The sequence below is a fragment of the Aethalodelphis obliquidens genome, unplaced genomic scaffold (assembly GCF_003676395.1).
Source record: "Aethalodelphis obliquidens isolate GAN/ISIS:26980383/991018 unplaced genomic scaffold, ASM367639v1 scaffold4, whole genome shotgun sequence".
In the NCBI taxonomy this organism is placed as follows: Eukaryota; Metazoa; Chordata; class Mammalia; order Artiodactyla; family Delphinidae; genus Aethalodelphis; species Aethalodelphis obliquidens.
In genome coordinates this window covers 41691535-41719279 of record NW_020837948.1, presented here as the reverse complement: position 1 = coordinate 41719279, position 27745 = coordinate 41691535, and the positions used below count along the sequence as shown (strand labels likewise).

General features: G+C 35.5%; 1 protein-coding gene across 11 annotated transcripts in view; it reads right to left on the bottom strand.

Moving 5' to 3' along the window:
• The window catches only part of KIAA0825 (KIAA0825 ortholog), a 398483-nt gene that overhangs the window by 193020 nt on the left and 177718 nt on the right, over window positions 1-27745 (bottom strand). For 8 of the 11 annotated variants that reach the window (XM_027100606.1, XM_027100611.1, XM_027100608.1 and 5 more), the window contains 5 exons: window positions 18556-18780; window positions 10901-11309; window positions 6675-6834; window positions 2465-2623; window positions 581-675 (listed from right to left, as the gene is read on the bottom strand). In XM_027100606.1, the coding sequence (XP_026956407.1) occupies window positions 581-675; window positions 2465-2623; window positions 6675-6834; window positions 10901-11309; window positions 18556-18780 (1048 nt within the window). Of the gene's footprint in view, window positions 1-580; window positions 676-2464; window positions 2624-6674; window positions 6835-7880; window positions 7963-8017; window positions 9026-10900; window positions 11310-18555; window positions 18781-27745 lie in introns of those variants that run through there. The other 3 variants (XR_003431587.1, XM_027100613.1, XM_027100612.1) reach the window with 3 other exon arrangements.

The following is a 27745-nucleotide window of genomic DNA, read 5'->3' as shown; positions in this document are numbered from 1 at the left end:
GAAAATATAAAGAAAACATTTATGCTTTTGTGTAAAATAAATTACATGTATAGACTCCTAGCCTGAAATCACATTATCATTTTATTGGGTTGTCCTGGGGTGTAAGTGCACGAGTGTGTCCGTATGTGTGTAAAGTAGTATGCAACTGAGACTACAGCAAGACGGTGCCAAAATAACTGGCTGAAAAGCAAAAAAATTCAATCATGACAGTTTTACTTACATGTTTCCCCTGATTAGTTGATTTGTCTTGGCATTTTGTATGCATTCATTAAATTGTTGTAAACAAAGGCATAGTATTATAATGACATTCAAATCAATAACTTTTGGTGTTTACAACACAAAATCAAAAATATTTAAAATTTAGACTAAAATCAACCAATTTCATCTCAGAAAAAGTTTTCCTGCCTTCTGCAAATGCTTACTATAGAAAAACAGCATTCAGAAACTATACTTCATATAATTTCAAATATATATATATATATATGCATATATATAAATGCACACACTCACATACAATCTATATATAAAAGATATATATCCTCTTCCCCTGCCACATGCCCCAAATCCCCAATCTTATTACCTGTTTTTGAGCAGTACACTGAAGGTCGTCTTATCCAGTCCCAGATAATTTGGCAGCAAGTTTGACCAATTCCAGTTCCATTTTGTGATAGCTGACTGTTGATAAATGAGAAGACGCTATTGTTAGTTATTAATCAGAGTTAATATGATCAGTAAATTAAAGCTCCAGCTGTGATAGACTAACTAAGAAGGAGGGGGGTCCAGAACAAGGACTTAGACAGATAACATCAATCATGTCCACAGAATAAGGTTTTTATTCCAATAAGACAGCAATTAATTTATAAATCCATTTGGGGATGTAGTCATTATTTATAAAAATATAAATCAATTTCTTGAGTCGTTATTCTTCCAAGAGCTAATGAAATTTGCCCAACAAGTTTCTCTGAAAGGGTGACTCTGTAGAGCAAAGCAAAATAATTGGCAACTTTTTCATGTATCAATTTATAGTTTTTTGGGGTTTTTTTAGCACCCAGAAGTTTGATTAAAAAAACAAAGATGGAAGTACTATGGTTCAAATTACAAGACACAGCTTAATTAGAGTAGGATATTAATGTTTTTGGTTAAAAATCGGCTTTAAAGGGGAAATTATAAGGACCTGTAAATAACATAAGTAATTCTTTTTTTCTCATTTAATAGATAATTTCACAACAGAGTAAGGAGAAAAATTACTGTGAAAGATAATCTCATAATTCAGAACTGAATACAACATACCATTTATTTAAATGAAGTGAGGATAATTTAACAGCTACAATGATTATTTATGGCTGGAGGAATCTAATGTACAACACAGGAAGGCAGCCAATAAACTCAAACTTATACAATATATTTGGTTTTAAAGTATTATAGATGCTTATACCCCTTAACACTAAATAGTTTTGGTAACAAGCATCTAGGCCAGTGTTTAAAATCCAACAAGAACTATGCCCTGTCACCTGCTGATTAATGGAGCACTACAATCCTGTCATAGAGCAGGAGAATTCTGCCCCGGGTTGTCAGCATTTGAAGGTCTTATTCTACTACAGTATTGATGAATGTAGACTAGGGTTGTAACAGGCATGGTAAAAATATTATCTGCATCCCGAATTAGGCCATTGTTTTAATTCTTATTTTCATCAGAGCTCTAGGTCAAGCAATCCTTCTCTTCTGCCCTGTTAGTTCAAATAGTCTGTCAGGAGGCTACTGGGAAAAGGGACCAAAAAAAAGAACAAAGCAAAAGCAACTTTAGGTTTCAAGTCCTTTGGAATAAAGATGATCTTTTTAATGTGACTATGAAACATGCAGCTGAAACAATGGCATTATCTGACATTAAAAAATGTGTGGTGTTTATCACACTGACTTTATTCCAAACATCCTGACTTTAAGATCGTTAACAAATTCATTTTAAATTCAGGAATGTGCTTAGGGTTATAAAACAGCAAATTTACCTCATGCCACTTAAAATAGGAGCTCAAAGCCCTATTTACAATCAATTTTAAACTATTTTATAGTTTACCTGATAAATTAGGTAAATTCATAAAGATTGCAAGGTGTTTTGTGAGTGTGTGTATTGGGAGATGGGGGAAGCCAGGGAGGGGAAGACTGTAAGAAACACGGGGTTTCTCGAGGCTGCCGGAGACACAGCCGAACAGATGCTCCCTCTGCCCACAGTGAACCGACTGGGGCAAAAGTCAAAGTTTACAGACCAAACATATGAATCCGTTTGACAAATAGAAAGAAGGTAAAATAACTTTTCCCAAGTCAATTTGCACAAACAAGAACAAGGCCTTTTGCTTCCTAGCCAAAGAAGCTTAGGAGTAAATACTCAAACACAAAGCACTTTTTTTCTAACTTGTGTAAAAACAACTCTACAAATTTTAATTAAATTTACTATTTAATTTCCACATACCTGATCAAGCATGTTTTCGCTAAACACCTTGTACACATGGAAAGGGTTAAAGGCAGAGGGCTGATCTTCCACACTCCTCAAGGTCATCTTTAAAGGTTGAATGCGAAATGGCTTTTCCTCTGAACCATTCATAGAAAACAGCTGTTCTTTTAAATGCTCCTTCAAGGGAAAAAAATTACAAGTCGTGATGGTAGGAAGCATATATTCTCTTTAAGAATAAACTGGTCAATATCCAAACCTACCCTTTCAGCACATTTGCTACATTACACAGTATTATTTGCCTCAGGACAGAATACATTTTCAGAAGAAACATAGCAGAGTACATACCCATCAGGATTACAATAAACCCATCAAAAACAGGTTCACCTAATATATAGGATAGATTAGAAAGCCATTTAACAAGTTCTCACATAATGAATGTATGCTTGATATATCAGAATCTGTTTAATAGGCATTGTCTTGTCATTTCTTCACATGTTAACATGTCTGGTTACCAAAACTTAACTCGGGTGCATGACTATTCACAGTACATGACTGTTCATTCATTCATTAAGTGTAGTTGCTACCTACTCCGTGCTCAGCAGAGAACTAAGTACTCCGATAGTTCCCTGCAAGCAGTCTCCCTCTATGTAGAATTAATTATAATGCAAGCTCCTAAACTCTAGTTTCACACTGTGGACTGAAAAATATCAAGGTTCAATAGAAGCTCAAAGTATGTAATTTTAATTCTACCCCCAAATGCCAGTGACAACCTGGGGAGGAAAAGAAAAAGTCAATCTACTGCATTATACCTCATTTTCCATCCATAAATAAAAAGGTGAATAACCATAATCTACTTCATAAGACTCCTTCTGGAAAACGATACATTTAAATGACTAAAAGTTTCCCTCAAACTATCAAATACTTAATAAGTCACTTAATAAATAATATAACAGAAATGTCCTCCTGATTTTTAGTGTGTCACAATATAATGTTTTCTTCAAGGTTAGGGTTAGGACTTAGGGTCAGAAAGTTAGAGCTGAAAATGACTTCAGAGGTCATCTTGAAAACCCTTACTTCTCAAAGTCCGGTGTGTGGGTCAGCCAAATGAGCCTCACCCAGGAGCGTGTTAGAAAAGCAGAATCTCAGGCCCAACCAAATGAGAATCTGCCTGTTCACAAGCTTTCCCAGGAGATGAGTAGGCACGTGAAAGTCTGAGAAACTCTAGCCCACACTACATTCAGTGGTTGGCTCTGAAAGGTCAGATGACAAACCTGAGGTCACACACGGGAGCTTGGAAGCCTCAGTAAGAAGCCAGACCTCTGGTCTCAGGTCACTGTGTTTTCCCTGTGCCTCTGTAACTTCATGAATAGAGAACCCCTGCTGTACTCACTGTAGAAGGCAAATTTCAGATCCTAAAACCCTCCATCTCGCAATAAAAAACACTGCTTGACATTTCTTAAACCTGCTCATTGTGGACCATATCTTTTTTAGAATGATTAATTCTGTAGCATCCGACAGACACACAGACACACACGGACTCTTATTAAATATTATTAGATAACAATAAAGCCATCAGAAAAGTATATTAGATTTAGATTTTTGAACAGAAACAATTTTTCTCCATCATGATTTCTGAAAGTAAAAATTTAAAAAGGAATAAATTATTCCCCTTTCATTGAAAAACTGCTTTGTTTTGGCTAATAACAATCGTTCTCACTGTTTCCCCTTACGTGGCTATGTTTTGGCTTTTTTTGTTTCCACAATTCAGAAAAGAGAAAGTGCTCTGTTCTGTTGCAAGCTGTGAACACAATGGTGTTTTCTCCCTTGTGGATTTCTCTGACCTCTGTGCTATATTGACACTTGTCACTACCCCTTCTCAAAAGCCTCAGATTTTCTGTGGCATCACTTTAACCAGACGTACTGCTAATGTGGTCTTTCTTTAGAAGAAATACATTTTTCTTTGAACATCCTTTCCTGAACATATTCCCTGTGCCGTTACATCAGAGCTTATTCCTCTACCCATCGCTTCTCTGTTGCTCTCCACTGAAGAGATACACTGGCCTCATGAGCTCAACTACCATCCTAGTTGAAAGCCACCAAATCTAGTCACAGCCTCTTGTATCTGTGCTTCTGGCCAGCATCTTCAACCACCATTTGGACTTTTATGCTCGGACACCTTACCTTTATCTCAAACATTTAAAATCTCATCTTCTCTCAAAACTTCCCTGTCTCTCAATAGCACACCCATGCTTCCACTCACCCAGGCCTGTACGTGTAAATGCTCTGTATTTATGTTTTCGAACACAATTTAGCAGCACACCTGAAAGTGCTAAAGACATGACGCCACTCATCAAATGAACAAACGTCACGGTGCAATTTACCTACAGCATAACGATGCCTCACAGTATAAAAGCAGCCATAAGTATTATGCTAGTCACTCAGTCACCCTTGTGTTATTTGTGTTTACTGCCTGCTTTGTCTAAGTACTCAAGGCAGAGGCCTTGCTACTTTCGTTGATTCTATCCTCACCTTACATTATGCCTCTAACCTTGCAGCCTGCATTTCACACAGCACAATAAACCACCAAGCACTTAGCTTGCTTTCCCATCTGATAGATGTTGCCATAACAGTAAGTATATTCAGTTGCAGAGAAAGAAAAATCGTAACTTTGAATCAAAATGTGGTGATACTCCCGCAAAGAGTCTTACGTACATCAGCTCTCATAGGACACCTGTTCAGAAATGCTTCCTCAGAGTTCCACGAGTTCTACGAGAAAACAGCCTTTGGATTTCCTGAATACAACAGGTGGCCGATGGCCAGTAAATATCCAACTTGATTTTTGTTGATTTTGCTTACTGGTGATTTACTGATCTTTCTTGTGTTATGGAACTTTGAAAGAAAAGACTCCTCTATCAGTCTGGCAATCTATACCAGCCATTGTTGTGCTCAGAATTATTGTAAATCAACTTTACTAAGGCTCTGAGGGTACTCTGACTACAACATCTGTTCCTCTGTAACCACCACAGTTACTTTGGCCAATCTGGGTGGCCAGGTTGACATGCCCATGAAGACTCTGACTCCGTAATGGAGGTCTTTCAGTTTGCCAAGGCCGCGACCTCCTGCTTGCCTGAGATGGAAACCTCAAACAAGCTGTGAGAGATCATTAGCAAGCATGAACAGGTTGTGTTACTTTGTAACAATTGCTACTGAGCTCCAGTCCCTTAAGAACAGGACCTTGACTCATAGCTACAAAGGCCTCCATCCTTCTCAGGTGATCATTGAAGTTGACTGGTTGATTACCTCTCTGCAGGCCAGAAAACAAGATTTACTTGAAGTAACTTTCAGATAGATAATAGTGGGGAGAACATTTATGTAACTGAGTTGTAAAATCCTGTGGTAGAGTTAATTCACTCCTTGGAAATGTATGGTTTTTAAGGCCTGCCTCATGGAGATAAAACACTATATCTTAACATTATTCATATTATACAATTTTTATTATGCCAAAAAATACATTCATGTGTTTGCAAATATAAACATAATTCTAATTCACACTAGATGTCACATTCGAATCCAGATATGTATGATCAAATTAAAAACCTAAGTTAGCAGACTTGTATTGTTTCAAGTAATAACTGAGATACCTACTCTTTACATTTTTGCTAAAATAGCCAGATACATGCAAGGTCAGACGCTTAACCCAGCAGAGAGGTGAATAAGCATGACATTGGTTCTAATCAGTGTCCCTACATTAATGTACTTTCTTGGGTTAATCTAGTTGCTCCCAAATATGGTTCGATATTCTTCTGAAGTTTCTCATTAGGTAAGGAATCTTCAACTTCACCAACACGAGTATGACGTCTACAGGAGAAGAGCTATATCTCTCTTCAGAAAATTCTTCATTTCACAAATACCAGATTTTAACATCAGCTTAATGGTCACGAATACACAATTCCCATACTATACCTCTAGTCTCTACAATTCCGAACTGAGTACATGAACCGTGTTATTGTTTAAACCGTATAAATAAAACCGACATTGCTTCGGTGAAGCTTCTGCTGTACAAATGCAGAACAGCCGGGGCTGAATAGATTCTATTAATAATGCAATATTGAGTTTGGTATTGACTTTAAGAAGTATTATCACCTCCTTGACTAACCCTTAGCTGCCAGCAGACGCTGCCTCAGGCCAGTACACACCTAATTGCTCGGTAAAAAGGCCGTTTCCCTACCTCATTGAGCCGCATGATGTGATAAATTTGCCTCAGGTACTCGCTGCCACCTGGTTTGTGGCAGATATCCAGGACCATCATGTTTATTTTCTGCTCAGTCAGTTCAAGAGCAATATCTCCTTCTTCTAAGGCTGTGCTTTCCTCTATTGTCATAAATGCACTAAATACAAAGAAAGCATGTAAGTATCAGTGGTGAAGAACTGTAAAGACGGAAAATAATCAAAGAGATTGAGTGTGGAGAGTCGATGTAAATCTCGGATTCAAAGCACCTATAAAGACTTTGCTCAAATAGGTAAGCCTTCCCAAAAGGCTGCAGCTCACATAAACAGTGCCTTAGAACTGAGCACCTGAAAGCATTTTTAAAAATTGAATCGTTTCTTTTAAAACATTTCTTTATTGCATTTATACTCCTATCTATAAAACATTTCCCCATTACCACAACTGTTGAAATTGCTATAATCATGGGATGAAAACAAAACATTTCTTTTTAAAAACATGTAAGAAATAATCTGTATTTTCTCTTTGAGGATAAAGAGTATCTTTGATGCCAGAAATAGCTTTGGTATTCTGTCTTTTGCAGATTCCTCTTTACACCTGTCTCAGAACACATTAAAGACTAATTAAAGTGTCAAAAGGGGGAGCCTATTATGCTAAATATAGGCTGGGTGCTTCCTGCAGGAGTGCTGACCACTGGGTATTTTAAATTGGCCTTTTGACACTTGTTGCCTTCTAAAAATACATGCCCCCCTCCTGTTCCTTCTAGGTGACAGATAACTTAGCAAAAGTCACTACCCTGCTTATCCTTCCCGGAAAAGGGTCTATTATAACCACACCAGGAATGTGCAAGTTATATGTGGGAAAGGTTTCTTTTATGAGAACTCATATGCTTATTATTGATTTTAAACATTATTACATAGTAATAATGGATGACATAATTTTTAAAAAATTCTCAAGCTGTACCAGTGTAAAATTAATCACGATATTCAACTTACATCATATATATTCCATACTAATTTTCTTTTTACAAGTGCTATTAGGATCACGTTAGTCTTTGCAGTCTATGTATTCTTAAGAAAACACATGGGTTTCCACTGTTTCCCAGACTAAATGAAATTTACTGTGGTGTAATCAGCTATATACTGCAGTTCATTACTGAGATTTTGCCGTGATTATAAATTCATTCTGCTAAGAGTCAGTGCAGCTGACCTGAAGACTGAACCAAATGATACCCAGCTGCTGGACATTAACTGTTATATTGCTTCCACATGTAGCTTCAAAGCATCCTTCTCTAAAAAAAAACCAAAAAAAGAACTTTATTATCATATAAGCCTTGCTAAAAAATAAAGCAAATTCTACTCTTAAAGATATTTATTAGCTAGAGTAAATCTTTAAACAAACAAAAAAGACCTTTTTGCAATAAAGAAAAGTTTGTAAATATCTTTTTGAAGCTGCATGCAGGCTGCAAGCGAAATTTCTTGTCAGGTTTTGTAGAGGCTGACATGGAAAAAGTTGAGGCCCTCTGACAAAAGAGTGTCTCAGTGTCAGCCCCTGAATTGTATCCTTTCCTGTCCATCACTGTGCAGGTGAAGCAAATGATTGGATTCAGTCAATGCTATGATTAATGAGTTCCTCTCTGGATTTGGGACTGCCTATCAATCATGTCATTAGGGAGAATGTGCCCTGAAAGAGGCAGACCTTAGCCAAGGAATAACTGCATTAATCTTAATCTGTATATGCACCCAGCCAGCCAAGTCAGGGTCACCATGATGAAAAACAATGATCTTCAACTCGACAAATTACTTTGCAAAGACAGACGTTTCTTTACTTTTTGGCCTGTGTGTTCTCCAGAATCTAAGTTGACTGTTTACAGCTTGAGTGTTACTACAAAGTGAAGGTTATTTTAATGAATAGTAATGTTTTCAGGCGGCATGCAAGACAAGCAATGCTTACAGCTGCCACCTTTCCACTGCAGTTATTTTCAGAGTTTCCATAAAATCAAAATTAAATCTGGGTGCAAGTGAAAGAAATCTAGCTAAATGATATTGTGTAGTTACAAGATAATCTTCATGAGGAATTAAGATTTCATTTATTTTAACAGAAGAACGATTTTAAGTGCTTACATTCTCATACTTGAAAAAAAAAATTATGGTAGAGCAAAGGCAACCCTCCACCTGTATACAGACATCATGGTTTAAAATACATTTTCCTCATGGTATAGATCTATGAACTAAATGATCATCAATCTGTGAGAAATGCGTAGAGACGGAAGTTCATGTGTATATCAGATAATCAACTTGAAATCAAACTCGAGATGAAACATTCCTATAGCACCCAAATCCATAAGAGATTCCCTAAAGTGAGTTAAGAAGTCAAATTTAACTCTTTGTCAAATAAATGAAATAACTTTAAATCTGGATTTTTGTACATTGATATTATTTGAGAAATTGAGAAAGACATAGGTAGCACTGTGCTAATTACAAATTACATAATATGTATTCAGAAGCTTTGAGGGCTATTAAAACGTTTTTAAAAATCAATAATTCTTTATTTTGGATGCATGTTACAACAGATAGCTAATCAGCCAAATATTAGCTGACAATTTCCTACTAAAGGAGATAACCAGATGTGTTAGTGCTGTTTATAAGAAACTTAGACGAAAATGAACTTTTAAGGAAAAATTTTTCTCATGGATTCCTGTAGCCCCAGGTATATTACAGACATTACTTTAAACTGATCTTATAGATAGAGGGGGTCCTAATTCAGCAGTATCATAAATTTAACTTTATAATCAGATCCACTATTTTTACTCTGCTTTTTTCTCTCCCTTTTACACCCACTGCTATGGATAATGACGTGGCCTTAATCTTTTAGTCTTTGAATTAAAGCCTGTAAATTGGTATCAAATGCAAATGTAAAGATTAAGGTCACTGTCAACGTTACTAAGCATTTTCCTGACTGCTATTATTCCTACACACAGGATGCTCACAAGTAAATTTCTAGGAGTCGTATGACAAGAACAGGAAAATCATGATTACTTACATTTCTTACATTACTTACGTGACTACTTATATTAATTTGGATTAATATAAAGTCTTACAGATTAATATAAACCACTGAAGAGTATTTGTTATCACACTACTAACCAGTGAGTGCAACATATTTTAATGGTTTATAAATAACAAATGCTCACTAGTTCTAAGCTCGATGTTAAGAACTTTACAAACGTTATTTAATTTTTCAAAACAACTCTACCAGCTTAGTATCATCACTAAAAATGAGGTTTTGAGAGATTCTGTAACTTGCACAGATGGCCCACTTACAAGGGATTTGTATTTGTCCATCTGATTCCAGAGCCTGTGCTCTTTATCACTACCACGTACTAAAAGTAACAACTTTTAGTTGTTTCAGGCAGAAAGTTATAATAGTATCTTCTAGCAATATGAATATATTTTCAAAGAATGGGGGACCGTGTGTGTGAGAGTGTAGAAAAAGGAGGGGCTGGCTTAGTGAACTGTAGACCACATGAACCGTAACTCCCTTATCAATATCATGCAATTCTATACTGAAGACTACTTTTAAGTAGGACTCTATGTACATATTTAAATTCATCAGGGACCCTTAAAAATCTTCGCAATACCACAAATCACTTAGCTCTTGGTGACAAACCTATGAGAAGGCTGACATTTTCATACAGAAACAGCTGGGTGTGTTTATAGCTTGAGTGTGATATGCCCCAGTTGCCTTCTGGGATTCTTACATTACCAGATGAAAAATGTGTACCTTTTTGACAATCAGGTACACAGAAAGCAATAAAGAGCCTTTTATATCCATTAATTCCTTCTTAATTTAATCTCCATGGCCAATCCATTTACAAAACGCTCCAGGCTATCCACTAGATACCTGTTTGCACACTGAAAAGGAGTGAAACCAAATTCTCCTGGGTTTAACTACCACCCTTTTAATCAGAAACCTTAAGATGGTGACTAAACAAGTATAATGTTCCAGTGTATCAATGGGGTTCAAATTCTAATAAGACAAGGAACATTAACAATCCAGTTTTTAATGGAATATTTATCTTTTTCTCTATTCATCAAAGTTCCCATGACGCTAGCAAAATGACCATTGCTGCCTATCCAACAATATTTGGTTGTGGTGGTTGTTTATTGGTGATTTTGCTTTTGTGAATGTATTTGATGAAATTCAGTGAAAGAAAAACATCACTTTACCATTCGGTGCTCAGTTTCCTTGCTTTCAACAATTGGCATTCAATCCAGTTGGGTTTTTGCTGCTCAATGCTCCGTATGACCTTCTGGGTCATTTGATTAGGGCTACTTGTCTGCTCTCCCATGATGCTTTCCAAACACACACAGATTAAACTGAGTTTCTCTTTACTCCATCTGTCAAGGGAGGCACCTGTTAAAAGTTCCACAGTGTTTCCATCCTCAAATATCCGACATATAATTACAATCAAGTTCCAGACAAGCAGGCCAGCTTTCTTTAATTCAACAAAGTTTTTTGACATTTTTCTCTCAGCCAGAAAAAAGAAGTATTTAACTGGGGGAGGCAAACATGCAATCACCGTAGGTAACTTGCTGATTACAATAGATACTGCCTGAGCAGCAAGCCTTGTGAAGCCTGGGGAAGAAAAGAAAGAAAAGGTATGATTAATATTAGCATTTGTGTTCCATCACTGTGTTGCTCTGAGTGTTGTGTGGGGATGTCTAATTTTTGCGGAGAAAATTGTTGAGAAGAGCAAGTTCCTGACATATTCCGACAGGACTCTACTGGGGTCCTCTGTAGTACTGCCAAAAATTCCCCAAATCCCAAACTTAATTTTTCCTCCCACAAATGAAAATTAGAAAATTCAGAATTATTACTTATATTTTTATCTACTAAGACCTCAGGTTTAAAGGGCCCAATGTCCTTCTAATTAGTAAATGCAAAGGTACTCCTGCCGGACCTCTCTGTGGCCTTTGGCACTTCCTTAAGCCTTTCTCCTCTTCCCCTGGAAACCATGACAGAATCATTCCAGCTCTTGTTGGGACTGGCTCCTCTTCTTTTAGTTCTTAGCCCAAATGTCACCTCCTCTGAGAGCCTCCCCCCACCATCCCATGTAAAGCAGTCCCTTCATGCCCTTCTCAGGCCAGCCCCCAGTCCCTCCCTATTATTAGACCCCATTTTATTGCCTTTATTATAGCACTTAGCATCAGTTAATAATAATCTCCTGGGCTTCCCTGGTGGCACAAGGGTTGAGAGTCCGCCTGACGATGCGGGGGACGCAGGTTTGTGCCCCGGTCCGGGAAGATCCCACATGCCGTGGAGCGGCTAGGCCTGTGAGCCATGGCCGCTGAGCCTGCGCGTCCGGAGCCTGTGCTCCGCGACGGGAGAGGCCACAGCAGTGAGAGGCCCGCGTAACGCAAAAAAAAAAAAAAAGGAAAGAAAAAAAAATTATAATCTCCTTTATTTCTTCATTATCTGTCTCCATCCACTAGAATATAAGCTCCAGGAAGGCATTCCTGTAGCCCAAGCACTTAGGACCTCATCTATAACAGTTGTTCAGTAAGTATTCGTTGAATAAATGAGTCAACAAACTGGTTCATGTTTACCTCTATTATTCTGCTTCTTTGTGTCCCACGCTAGTTCCACTTCTACTAACACCTCTTAAATGTATTTGCTAAGTCCTTGGCCTGTTGACTGTAGATTCTACTCTCCCTTACTTGGTATTATTTCTCTGAAGGATTTACTGATCTTCCCTCTCTAGATCAGGGTTTCTCAACTTTGGCACTATTGACATTTGGGGCTGGAGAATTCTTTATTGTAAGGAGCCGACCTGTGCATTGTAGGATGTTTTAGTGGCATCTCTGTCCTACACTCACTAGATGCCAGTGGCACCCTCATCAATTGCGACAAACAAAAATGTCTCTAAAGCATTGCCAAATGTCCCCATCTTCCTAGTTGAGAACCACTCTTCTAGATGATTCTAGAATCTTCAGTCTTGGCCTTTCTCCAGGGTAACAGTCCTACGACTTCAGCTCCCCGATGGGCATTCCACTTCTCTGTCCTAGTCATCATTAACTCAAACCATAGCTAAAACCAAATTCATTGTTTTCCTCCCAAACTACCTTGGCCCTCCTGACCCTCCCTCCCATCCTCTCTTCCTTCCTTCTCTTCTTCTGTCCTTCCTTCCTTTTCAATCTTGTAAACATTCCTGTTGATCCTTCATCCCACACCGGGGACTGCACTGATATATCTTCCTACTCCCTCATCTGACACCCAATTTTGCCTCACTGTGACCATGGCTACTACCTATTCAAGCCCTCCCTCACAAGTGGTATCTGGACTATTGTAGGACTCTCATCTCCCTGCTCCAGACCATGCCCAGCTGTAAAGCCAGATTACCTAATTTCTCTGCTACAATTCTTTTAGCTTTTAACAGTTTTCCACTGTTACGAGATCAGTCTGCAGAGCGTTGCTGACAAAACACTCCACAGTCCAGTCTCAGCCAGTTTCTATGAACCTTTATTTTATCCTCTTTGCTTTTAGCCTTCTGAATATCTCATTATTCTCACATAGGATGCCCTTCCTCTTCATGGGTCACTCATAATCTTCAATTCTTGGTTCAAAGTCCTTGCCTCCTATGAATTTGTTTGAACATATTATCCATATGACTATGATGGTAATCAGGTCCATAACGTGCCATGTTGCACTCTCTTTTGTATTATCATCTATTACTGTTTATGTTATATTCTTATTTTTTTAACAGCTTTATTGGAGTATAATTGCTTTACAATGGTATGTTAGTTTCTGCTTTATCACAGAGTGAATCAGCTATACATATACATATATCCCCATATCTCCTCCCTCTTGCCTCTCCCTCCCACCGTCCCTATTCCACCCTCTAGGTGGTCACAAAACACCGAGCTGATCTCTCTGTACTACGTGGCTGCTTCCCACTAGCTATCTATTTTACATTTGGTAGTATACATAAGCCCATGCCACTCTCTCACTTCGTCCCAGCTTACCCTTCCCCCTCCCCGTGTCCTCATATTCATGAGTTGTCTTTACAAGGAGACTAAAAGCTCCTCAAGAGCATGGAAGAAAATCTCCTTACTCCTTGAGTATCCCACAAAGCCAGACACAAGTGTTTTAATCCACTATGTACATAATTGAATTTGAACACTGGAACGGAGCGAGAAGTCTAAAGAGGATAGCTTTAAGTTCTTCAGAAAAACATTTTTTACTGTTTTTACTGAACAAAAATAATTTAACACTGTGAATGATTTTTCAAGATATTTGTGACATTTAAAGAGGTCACTCTGCTCTATAAAAGTACAACGCTCTTGGAAAACATAGGTCTAGTCTAGTGACTCCTCAGAAATTCATGATAACTTAAGAATCATTTTCAAAATTAACTGGATCAGTCTCTATACATTTGTAAAAATTGGGTCCAAAATATATTTGAATGATCTCATAAGACTTTTGTATTAAATAAAATAATAAATATGAAAGCACCTAGTTCAATACTTGGTAAAAAATAGTTGCTCAGTAAATGTTTTCTTTTTATTCAAATAAATGTTTAGATGAGGCTTAAAATATAGATAAAGCAAATTAAGAAACCACTCTTCTCAGTGTTCTTAAAGTATCTTAAATGTTTTATTGTTTTTATGTGTTTGTGTCTCATATTCCCTAATCTGTTGTCAGGTATTTGACTTAAAAGATTATATCTTATATTCTGTTTATCCTAAAGAGGGCTTAACTGAACATAGTGAGTAAACATTTGACAATAATATAAGCAGATACCAGGTGAAGATTAGCAATTCTCTTCACAACTGTACTTCTACTGATATTTATAAAATCTGAGAATTGCAGGTACTGAAATCCCTAACTACTTTATTAAAGCTTAAGGCAAATTCCAATCAGAGCCTTTAGGCTGATGACAAATCCATTCTACTAATCACAGGGTCTCTGAGTCTATGGTGATGTTAACAACATACCAGGGAAGGATCTTTTAAAAATGTCACACACTCATTTTTCTGTCTTTATTTAAATAAGTTGACTTCTAACTCACATATATATAATATATTGTAAGAGCCATCCCAATTTCAGAGCTGATAAAGTGTGAAAAAATGTATGTCTCAGAATGAATGCAATGTGAGAGGTATATTTATATATTTATCATTTCTTCTTTCCTATGCATGGACTACTGATTGTAATAATATATTTGGGTGATTATAAAACATACAGAAAGGAAATTTACAATGAAATAGGTAAAGACAAATAATGTATTAAAATTAACTTTAAAAATGTTTTTTATTAGTGGTATAAAATGTCAATAATACATTATTGAGTGAGGATAATGTGATTTAATATGCTTTATTATTTTAAAAATCTGGACTTCAACAGTTCATGATACATTGATTCAAATGTCAGGTTATAAATTTAGTTTGTTTCAATACTTGATTTTAATGGATGTCATAGGTGAAAAAGCCATGACATGGACTATATACGTAGACCCACATGGAACTTGTGAAATCATGGCACTCATTTTTCAATCTCAACCACCAAATAGGCAAAGGTTGTTGTTGAAATTTGAATAATAAATATTCATCATCATTATGTTAATCAGTTGTTCTTGCAAATAAATTGAAATATATTTCATTTTCGTATTTTTAAGAAGTGTTCAAAAATAACCAAAACTCTTATTTGGAATATTTGAACCATGTTAAAAAATTCTAAGTTCTTAAGTGTGCAGCTATGCCATTTTTGTGGGTGATACTGGTTTTTATAAAACGAATATTTCTGGTTTTTATAAAATAAAATATCTCAAGAACTTCTGATAACACTCTGTGTATTTCTGCCATCAGTTTCTTTCTCAACAATCCACATGTGAATGGTGCCTTGAATACATTTTCCTTGTGGTGTTACCTCTGTTTCCTCTCCAGAATCCATTGTTTTAGTTAAAACAATGACTCCAGAGTTTCCCCATAAAGTATTCTTTTTATTTAAAAAGTTATTTACTGGTAAGAAAATATATTTTCTGGTATATCTTTCCTTTAATTGTTGTCGAAGAAACAAAACAACTAGTTGTGTATTTGCTCTTAGGGAGCAAATTCTTTGTGTATTTGCTTCGGGAGCAAATACCTAAGCTGAGCTATATCAGAAACATCTGAACGTCCATTCAGTTCTCTGGTAAATCTCTTACACTGTATAATTTATTGTTTATTTCTTCAAATCTTCAGTGTTTTCTATGTATTTGCTGACAAAAAATAAAGAAATACATTTTAGTTTGTCACCATAGTGTTTTCCATGTTCCGTTATTTTCACTGTGTCAGGAAGGACAATTTTTTCTTTAAGCTAGTGACTATTTGTCTTTTATTAAGTTAGAATCCTCAAAAAAATAAAAAGGCCTCTAAACACTTCATTATTTAGATGAATTGTGCAAAGTACGGAATTAAATATCAATTGACTTAAAACATTGCTGAAAATGATTACTGAGGTTTATCTTCATGTTTTGGATGCTTAGTCTTGAAATCTCTGGCTAATCAAGATGACTTCAAACTAGCTCTAGCTAGATATCCCTAACTATCTCAAGCACAATACTCATTTAGGAGGGATTCGTGTTTTAACAACAATGTATGGGAAGCCATGGTTCAAATGGTTTTCCCACACATTTCCCATTTTAATTTTTTTATTTTATTTTATTTTTGGCCAAATCTGATCAGACTATCAATGTTCTACCTTATAATATGGCTGAGAAACAGCTCATGTTAGAAATATTCCCAAGTGTGAGCTTTTTTACTTTGTCATTGTTTGCTCTCCCTTGGATTCCCAGTAATAGTTTTAAACCGCGGTTGATTTGTTGATTTACAGGAATATGTTAAAGCCACTTGTGTGTTTTGTGAGGATTAATTTTGTTAAAACTAAATTCTGAAATACAAAGGACAACCTTAATTGATTACTGAACGCTGAAAGCTAATGAAGGAGTAAGGTTACCCTGTTCATGCCCTTCCCAACAATACTGTCCCCAGCACACGACTGGCTCACTCACAGACCAAGGGAGAGTTCCAGTGACACCCCATACGAAATTTCAGTAGTTTTACTTTCTTTCTTCTCAACTCCTGTACAACCCCTGAGGTGTTTGCACCCATTTGTAAACATTTATACTAGTCTTCAAGCACCAAGAGGGGATATCTTATTTACAGTTTATTCCTGGACCAACCCCAGTACCTGGTATTTAGTAGTAACTGACTTAGTAGGTATCTACTGAATGAATAAGTGACTTAGTGTCTGACATGTACATATTATCTATCTTATACACTGTAGTGAAAATAAAGGTTGAGCACTGTCAGTTTAAAAGAGGATAGGAATGAAGAACAATGGTATTCTCCTATTGTCACATCCACCTGGAATGCACAAAATGCTTTATAAGGTCACTTTCCTCCACCACTTTCTTTTATATATTTATGTGATCTGGCACTCCTTCATGGCTGTCTAAGTGTTGCACTTCTACTCTTAGTGATAATTTTATGAAAAAATATTATTTAGTAAGGAAAACTACAAGAACTAGTATCTACAAAGTAAGCATTTTTTGGAACCTGAGCCTCTTTGAAATGTTATGGAAGAGTTCCAAAATGCTTGTAGGAAAAAAAAAAAAAATTGTTCATGAACAGACCAACTTGAAAGCTGCAGGCAAAACAGTGCTACTCATATGACATGATACATAAACTATAGATCATGCTTCCTGTATTGCTCAAAATCTATGAAATATCTCAAAGCTAGAAAGGAGAGGTGGCAACAACTCAGGTGAGGAAGAACTTAAGTAATGAAAATCTGACATTTTCCAATTTCAATTAAATGGCTTTACTAGATTCAAAGGCAGTTTAATAGGGCTTGGACAGAATTAAAGCATTACTATGAAAGGTCACTGATGGATAATTGATTTGAGTCTGTATATAAGGTTGCTGGATAAGAGCCGCATTATTTAGGATCTCCATGGAGAAGAATGAAAGAAAGCCTACTTTCCTCAATTGACTTTAGCAGGTTCAGCTGGAATATTTTACTGTTGAAAGTTTCCTTACAGTTAGTGAAAAAAAATTCATCTTTAAAGATGAAAATAAAAGGGAAAAGTTTTATTTTAAAAATCCTAAAGAAGATTCATGAATACAAACAGATAAGATACATTCAAAGGAATCTTGTGAAATTCTTGAAAAGTAGAAACATCTAGGTAGGAAGAAACCATTTAAGAAGAAAGTACTTGATTAATAAAATAAATGAATAATACAGGTGACTGATAATCCTTAAATACACTTGATAGATGCATTGCCCTGAAGAGGAACAAGGCACTGAATCCAGAACCATAGATATTCGGGGGAAAATACCCTGTCAGAAAAATATGTGTAGCTACTAAATGGGGTGCTATTTTTGACCTAAAAGCTACATATGTAGGTATATTAACAAGAGGAAAGAAAGTAATAATTGGTAGTTGTGGAGGAAAAGCTTCAAAAAAAGAATAATTAAACTGAATATCAAAGCAATCTTCCTGAGAGGATGAATTTTAGATTACTCAATAGATTTAAGGGAAATTAGTCAAACTCATGTGACTAATCTGTGAATACTAACATGAACACAAAATATCACAAAAAATTTTGAACTGGTAGTTAAATAAAGAAGATAACCATTTGAGTCATTTTCATCTCTAGGTTTTTTTTTTTTTTTTTGATCATATAGCTCACAGTAACAAAAATTAGAAATCCAAAATATACATGGTGGAAAGGAGACTAATACAGTTTACACATTTTATAATTTTTAGAATTTTACTTGTTCTCATAACCTAGAAAATGTGCTTCTTCAGGGATGTGTTCTTAAAGAAAAACAAATGTACCTTTTCTTGATTCTTTCCTTTTGGTTTCTTTTGGAGTATAATTCCATTCTCTTGGAATGCTCTCACGCAGACATTCAAGAACACTGTGCTTGTTTAGGCTTGTCTCACAGTTTCTCCAAGAGCTCAGCACAGATATTATCTGCTGCACAATGTCCTTGACGGCGTCAGTCAGTGCCAGTCTCAGGCATCGGATGACCTCTACCTCAGACTCCATGCACGTTGAGACTTTAAAATCAGACAGCATATTACAGTTAGCAGAATCTGGAAATATTCTGTGCCCTGTTCAGCTGGGAATTCAGCTTCTCAATAATCTAGTTTAAAGCTAGAGGAAAAGAAGGCTGCTTTTAGCCTAGAAATCATGTAATTGATAAACAGTCCATAGACATTTGAAAAAAATAAGTTACTGCTTGGTAATAAAGGGAATGGTAGTTAAAATAACAGTGAATACCAGCATTTGCTGGTACTTTGGGGACTCTACTGGTGGATATATAAATTGTATGACCTTCTTAGATGACAGCTTGACAATAATAGTAAAAGCTTTAACACTTTACTTACCTTTTAACACATTTATTCCTTCTCTGGAACTTTATCCTAAGAAATTAATTATGATTATATAAATAATATACAGAAAAATTGGGAAATAATACAAATGTCCAATAACTGGGGATTTGTTTAATTAGCTTAGGTATATCCATCTTCACAGTAAAGCCATTTATTGATTAGTTAAAAAAAAAAAAAGCAGGTTAACAATGAGATATCACCTCACACCAGTCAGAATGGCCATCATCAACAAATCTAGAAACAATAAATGCTGGAGAAGGTGTGGAGAAAAGGGACCCCTCCTGCACTGTTGATGGGAATATAAATTGATACAGCCACTATGGAGAACAGTATGGAGGTTCCTTAAAAAACTAAAAATAGAACTACCACACAACTCAGCAATCCTACTACTGGGCATACACTCTGAGAAAACCATAATTCAAATATACACATGTACCCCAATGTTCATTGCAGCACCACTTACAATAGCCAGGATATGGAAGCAACCTAAATGTCCATTAACAAATGAATGGATAAAGAAGATGTGACACATATATACAATGGAATATTACTCAGCCATAAAAAGGAACAAAATTGAGTTATTTGTAATGAGGTGGATGGACCTAGAGTCTGTCATACAGAGTGAACTAAGTCAGAAAGAGAAAATCAAATACCATATGCTAACACACATATATGGAATCTAAAAAAACAGTACTGATGAACCTAGTGGCAGGGCAGGAATAAAGATGCACACATAGAGAATGGACTTGAGGACACAGGAGGGGGAAGGGGAAGCTGGGACGAAATAAGAGAGTAGCACTGACATATATACACTATCAAATGTAAAATGGATGGCTAGTGGGAAGCTGTTGCATAACACAGGGAGATCAGCTTGATGCTTTGTGACAACCTAGAGGGGTGGCATAGGGAGGGTGGGAGGGCAGCTCAAGAGGGAGGGGATATGGCAATATATGTATATTTATAGCTGATTCACTTTGTTGTACAGCAGAAACTAACACAACATTGTAATGCAATTATACTCCAAAAAAAGATATTAAAAAACAAAAAAAGTGGGATGAATCTAAAGTAAAAACATTGAAATAAAAAGCTCACTCTTAAAAAAAAAGAGCAGGTTAGAAAAGAGTATGAGATACCGGTCCGGGAGGATCCCACATGCCGCGGAGTGGCTGGGCCCGTGAGCCGTGGCCGCTGAGCCTGTGTGTCCGGAGCCTGTGCTCCGCAACGGGAGAGACCACGACAGTGAGAGGCCCGCATACCGCAAAAAACAAAAACAAAAACAAAAACATATCTACATACATATATAAAAGAATTAAAAGATGTACTCTAAAAGGTTAATAATAGTGATTATCAATGACTAATGAGATTTCAGGTGATTGTCCTCTTCCTTTCCTTCTTCTTCTTTTACTTTTTCTCCCTCCCTCCCTCCTTTCTTTCTCCCTTTCTTCCTTCCCTTCTTTCCAATAATAAGTATTACCTGCAATGATTATGTATTACTTGTGTGATAAATGCAATAAAAGTTTTTGTTTGTGTTTTTAAAATGACTGGGAAGTCCAGGGACCATCACTTGAATCAATAGAGAAGAGCACCTATATGATATTTTTGCCCTCAAATTTCAAGGTGATATTTCTCAAATGACAACCCATTGTTAAAACCACCATAGTGCTAAAACTAAGAGCTGGTTTTTTGAAAATATAAACAAAATTGACAAACCTTTAGCCAGACTCATCGAGAAAAAAAGAGAGAGGGTCCAAATCAATAAAATCAGAAATGAAAAAGAAGTTATGTCTGACACCACAGAAATACAAAAGATCATAAGAGACTACAACTATATGCCAATAAAATGGACAACCTAGAAGAAATGAACAAATTACTAGATACGTACAATATCCCAAGACTGAACCAGGAAGAAATAGAAAATATGAACAGACCAATTACCAGTAATGATATTGAATCAGTAATTTAAAAAAAACTCCCAACAAACAAAAGTCCAGGAACAGATGGCTTCACAGGTGAATTCTACCAGATATTTATCCTTCTCAAACTATTCCAAAAAATTCTAGAGGAGGGAAAACTTCCAAACTCATTCTACAAGGCCAGCATCACCATGATACCAAAACTAGACAAAGATATCACAAAAAAAGAAAATTACAGGCCAATATCACTGATGGACATAGATGCAAAAACCCTGAACAAAATGTTAGCAAACTGAATCCAACAATACATTAAAAGGATCATATACCATATCAAGTGGGATTTATCCCAGGGATGCAAGAATTTTTCAATATCTGCAAATCAATCAATGTGATATACCACATTAATAAATCAAAGAATAAAAACCATATGATCATCTTAAAAGATGCAGAAAAAGCTTTTGATAAAATTCAACATCCATTTATGATAAAAACTCTCCAGAAAGCAGGCATAGAGGGAACATACCTCAACATAATAAAAACCATGTATGACAAACCTACAGCTAACATCATACTCAACGATTAAAAGCTGAAAGCACTTTCTCTAACATCAGGAACAAGACAAGGATGCCCAAAGAGGTACAAACTACTATGTATAAGATAAATAAGGTACAAGGATATATTGTACAACACAGGGAAGATAGCCAATATTTTATAATAACCATAAATGGAATATAACCTTTAAAAACTGTGAATCACTATGTTGTACACCTGAACCTTGTATAATATTGTACATCAACTATACCTCAATTAAAAAAAAAAAACATCATGGTGAAGAGGATCTTGGTGATATCAAATGTTGAGAGTTTTATTTTTTAGCATGACATAATCATCAGTTAGGTAAACTTGTTGCTCTTTATATGAATGGTGGACGGTGTAGCTGTCTGTCTTTTTAATGATGTTTCAAGACTTTAATTCATTGAAGGACATAAAGAAGCCTTCTTCCTGTATCAGTAATTAACATTCATTTGGGTTGAACTCTTTGGAGTCATGGATTAAATGCATCTCAGATATCTAAAAATTCTAGAAAGCCAGGAATTCCTCTATTTCCTTTTGTTAAAAGGGTATATTTATTCCTTTTAAAATAAAATCAAGGAATTGAAAATGATAAAATAATAGACTTATCTCAAAGAATTATTTTACAATTACATGAATTAATTTGTGTAAAGTAACTACCATATAGTAGGCACTTATGTAAGTATGTGCTATTATTATTATTACCTAAGATAAGAGTTTTCTGGAAAAATTACAATTTCTGGAAAAATTACAATTGTACAGTGTTGTGGTTCCCAGCGTTCTCTTGATGCAGGATTCTGAAACATCTTGAGCACTAGATACTACTACAGGGAAGATTAATCAATACCCACAGATGCCTATGGTCGAGATAAGAAAGAAGAAATGGAGAACAGAGAAAAGAAAGTGGCAGGATATTCTGGTTTCTGGCTCTGCATACAATGAGCTTGGATGTATCTACTTTATTCTAACAGCAAGTAAAAAACTGAACAGATAAAAAAAATCAACGACTCTTCCTGGATCTGTAAAAGAGGTGAGGACACAAGGCAAACCACAGCCCCCCAGACTGGAAAGACAGACAGGCAAATACAGCAAGGCACAGCTTACTGGAGTAGAGACTCACAAGCAGAAACTATCCTGGGAACCAGAACCAATGTAGGAAAATCTCCACTGTAACTGATCAATTGCTGGAGGCTCAGTGTAGACAAGTCTGAGAGTTAAAACTCTAGGGAGACCCTCTCATGGGGGAGCTGTTACACTCTGTGAGTTTTACCTCCAGGAACTTGACTAGGTTTCCACAGTAGATATCAGAGAAAAATCCTCTAGTGCTTCTAGCAATAGGAGGGAAAAAGAAACATTTGGAAATATGCCAGCACACCCTGTTTTTCTTAAGGCCTGCCCTTAGGAGAAACTACTAAAACAGAGCCTAACTCACTAGGCATATTCTCAGAGCCTAACTGTCCTAGGACAGGAGAAATACTCAGCTCCAGCCCACTCTAACCATACTCTCAGACCTAAGGAAGGGGTAAGAAAAAAACTGAAATGCTTGTTAAGTACACCACAGAGGCATAGGCTCACTAAAAGACTGAGATCTAAACATAGACCTATAAAATGCTTCCCCTCCTTTACACCTCTCCACCACTTAGTAAAGGCCTATTTACAGCAGTTCTTTTTACTCAGAACATCATGTCCAGCTTTCAAGAAAACAATTACAAGACAAACTAAAAGTCAAAACATACAATTTGAAAAAACAGAGCGAGCATCAGAAACAGACATGGCAAAGATATTAGAATTGTCAGACTGGGAGTTTAAAACAGCTGTGATTAATATGTAAAGGACTCTAATGAATAAAGTAGATAGCATGCAAGAACAAACGGGCAATGTAAGTAGAGAGATGGATACTGAGAAAGAAACAGAAAGAAACACTAGCAATCAAAAACACTGTAACAAATGAAGAATGCCTTTTCTGGGCTTATTAGTAGAAGGGGAATGGCTGAGGAAAGAATCTCTGAGCTTGAGGATGTCTCAGTAGGAACTTCTAAAACTGAAAAGCAAAGAGAACAAAGACTGAAAAAAAACAACCCCCACAACCAGAAGAGAATATCCAAGGAGTATGGGACAACTATAAAGGTGTAACGTACTTGTAAAGGGAATACAAGGAGAAGACAGAAGGGACAGAAGAAATATTGAAACAATAATAACTGAGCATTTTCCCTAAATTAATGTCAAACACCGAACTACAGATCCAGGAAGTTCAGAGAACACCAAGCAGAATAAATGCTAAAAAACAAACAAACAAACAAACAAAGAATGAACAACAACAACCAAAAAAAACTATACCTAGGCATATCATTTTCAAATTACAGAAAATCAAAGATAAAGTCCTGAAAGAAGCCAGAACATAGAAACACCTTACCTATAGAGGAAGAAAGATAAGAATTACATTTAACTTCTTAGAAACGATACAAGCAAGAAGACAGTAGAATGAAATATTTAAAGTGTTGAGAGAAAAAAAAAAATCAATCTAGAATTCTGCACCCTGCAAGACTATCCTTCAAAAGTGAAAGAGAAATAATGACTTACTCAAGACAAACAAAAACTGAAGAAATTTGTTGCTGGTCAACCTGACTTGCAAGAAATTTTAAAAGAAATTCTTTAGGTAGCAGGAAAACAATATAGGTCAGAAACTGAAATCTACATAAAGTAAGGAAGAACATTGAAGAGGAATAAGTGAAGGTAAAATAAAACCTTTTATTTTTCTTATTCATAACTAATCTAACAGAAAACAGTTTGTTTAAAATAATAATACCAGCAATGTGTTTAATTATGTGTGCTTATGTATACAGCATTCTTATATATGCTTATGTATAGTGAAATGAATGACAGAAATGATACATGGATGGGAGCGAGAAATTAGGATTATTTCGTTAGTATAATGTACTCACACAATCTGTGAAATGGTATAGTGTTATCTGAAAGTGGACTTAGTTGCAAACTCTGTCTTTCTATATATAGTGCAAACTCTAGGGCAACCATTAAAAAAGTTAAAAAAAGAAGTATAACTGATATGCTAAAAAAAGTGAGAAAATAGAATCATATAAAATGTTCAGTTAAAACCAACAAAGGCAGAACAAAATAGTGAAAGATAAAAACAAGAACAAGGGCAACAAATAGAAAACAGTAACAAATGTGGTAGATATTAATCCAACTATATGAATAATCACTTTGAACGTCAATGGTCTAAAAGCACCAATTAAAAGACAGAGATTGATCAGTGGGGACCAAAAACCAAGACCCAACTATATGTTGTCTGTAAGAAGTCAACTTTAGATATGAAGACACATATAGATTAAAAGCAAATAGATGGAGAAAAATGTACTGTGCTAACACCAACCAAAAGAAAGCAAGAATAGTTACATTAATTTCAGGCAAAGCAGACTTCAAAATAAGGAAAGTTATTAGAGATAAGGGAGGGCATTACATAATGATAAAGGTGTCAGTTCTCCAAGAAGTCATACCAATCCTTAATGTGTATGCACCTGACAACAGAGTGTCAAACTATGTGAAGCAAAACCTGATAGAATTACAAGGAAAACTAGGTGAACCTGCTATCATTGTTGGAGACTTTAGCACCCTCTATCAGAAATGGACAGATCCAGAAAGTAGAAAATCATTATGGACATAACTGAACTCAATACCACCATCAATCAGTTGGATATAATTGACATCTATGGACTACATCCAACAACAGCAGAATACACAGTCTTCTCAAGCTTGTATAGAACATTCACTAACATAGACCACATTCTGGGCCATAAAACATACCTTAACAAATTTTTAAAAAATATAGAGTATACCATGTTTGCTCTCAGACCACAATGGAATTACACTACAAATCAATAACAAAAACGTAACTGGAAAATTCTGAAACAGGTGGATATTGAACAACATACTTTTAGATAATACATGGGTAAAAGTAGAAATCTCAAGAGAAACTGTAAAATACTTTGAACCAAATGAAGATAAAAACACAACATAAAATTTGTCAGATGTAGCAAAAATGCTTAGAGGGAAATTTAGAGCACAGAATGCATATACTAGAAAAGAAGAAAGATCTAAAATCAAGAGTCAAAGTTTTCCCCTTAGGAAACTAGAAAAAGAAGAGCAAATTAAACCCAAGCTAAGCAGAAGAAAAGAAATAATAAGAATTAGAGCAGAAATCATGAACCTGAAAACAGGAAATCAATAGAGAAAATCAAAACGAAAAGCTGGTTCTTTGAAAAGATCAATAAAATCAATAAGCCTCTAGTCAGGCTAACTAAGAAATAAAGAGAGAACATGCAAACTATTAATATCAGAAATAAAAGAAGGAACATCACTACAGATCCCATGGACATTAAAAGGATAGTAAAGGAATACTATGAACAACTCTATGCTCCCCAAATTTGATAATCTAAATGAAATGAACTAATTCCCTGAAAGACACAATCTGCCAAAATTCATACAAAAAAAGAAATATACAATCTGAATAGGCCTATATCCATAAAAGAAATTTAATCAATAACTAATAATCTTCCCAAACAGAAAGCACCAGGCCCAGGTGGGTTCACTGGTGAAATTTTACCAAACATTTAAAAAAAGAAATTATACCAATTCCTTTCAATCTCTTTCAGAACATAGAAACAGAGGGACTACTTCCTAACTCATTTTGAAGCCAGCATTACCTGAATACCAACGAGAGAAAGACATTACCAAAAAAGAAAGCTACAGATCAATATATCTCATGAACATAGATACAAAAATCCTAAACAAAATATTAGCCAATTGAACTTAATGATGCATAAAAAGAATTATACACCATGACCAAGTGGGATTTATCCAATATATGCAAGGCCGTTTCAACATTAGAAACTCTGTAAGTACACAACTGTTAGTGAGAACAAAATCTGTAAAGGACAAAAATAAAATCTAGACACTTAACAATGTAACATTCATAACATCTGGCATTTTTTCCATAACATAAAAAAACAAACAAAACAAACAAACAAACAAACAAAAAAACAAAAAGAAAAAAGCTGATGATCCATAATCAGGAGAAAAATCACCCAATAGAAATACACTCAAAAATGATAGAAATGAAAAAAAAAATGATAGAAATGATGGAATGAGCAAACAAGGGTTTAAATTAAAACAGACTTCATACATATGTGCAAGGATTTTAAAATGAGGAGAGATATACAAAATATAAAAAGGAACTAAATGGAATTGCTAGAAATTAAAAATATCTGGAATAAAAAAATTCACTGGATAGTCTTAATAGCAGTTATGCACTGCAGAAGAAAAGATCCTTGAATTTGAAGGTACAATATAAAGTGTCCAAACCAAACCACAGAGAGAAAGAAGGCCAAAAAATAAAAAACAAACAAGAACAAGAACAAAATCAAAGAATACAGCTTCAGTGATATGTGGGATAATACCAAGAGGTCTAATAATAAGAATCCCAGAAAAAAAGTGGTGGTAGGGGGGACAAAAGATAAAATATCCCAAGAGAGAATGGCTGAAAAATTTACAGATATGATAAAAACTAAACATCATCAGATACAAAAGCTCAACAAACCCCAAGAAGAATAAATACAAAGGAAACCAAAACAAAGCACATCATAATAAAATTGCTGCAAAGTAGTGAAAAAGAGAAAAATCTTAAAATGAACAACAAAAAGAAGACACATTATATAAAAGGAAACATACACTTTAAAACCTATACAAAGTAGTGAAAAAGAGAAAAATCTTAAAATGAACAACAAAAAGAAGACACATTATATAAAAGGAAACATACACTTTAAAACCTATACTGATTTATCATCAGAAACAATGCAAGCCACAAAATAGAATAATGTCTTCAAAGTGCTGAGTGAAAAAGGAAAACGAAAGACAACAAAAAAAATCTCTGAACCCAAAAGTCTATGTCTGATGAAGAATATTTCAGATATGAAGACAAAGCCCTTTTTTCATGCAAATAAAATAAATTGATGGCAGAAAATTTGTAGTACATGAAATGTTAAAGGAAGTATTGATACTTCAGGTAGAAAGAAAATGATATCCATCAGAAACCTAGATCTATACAAGTAAAAGAAGAGTACCAGAAA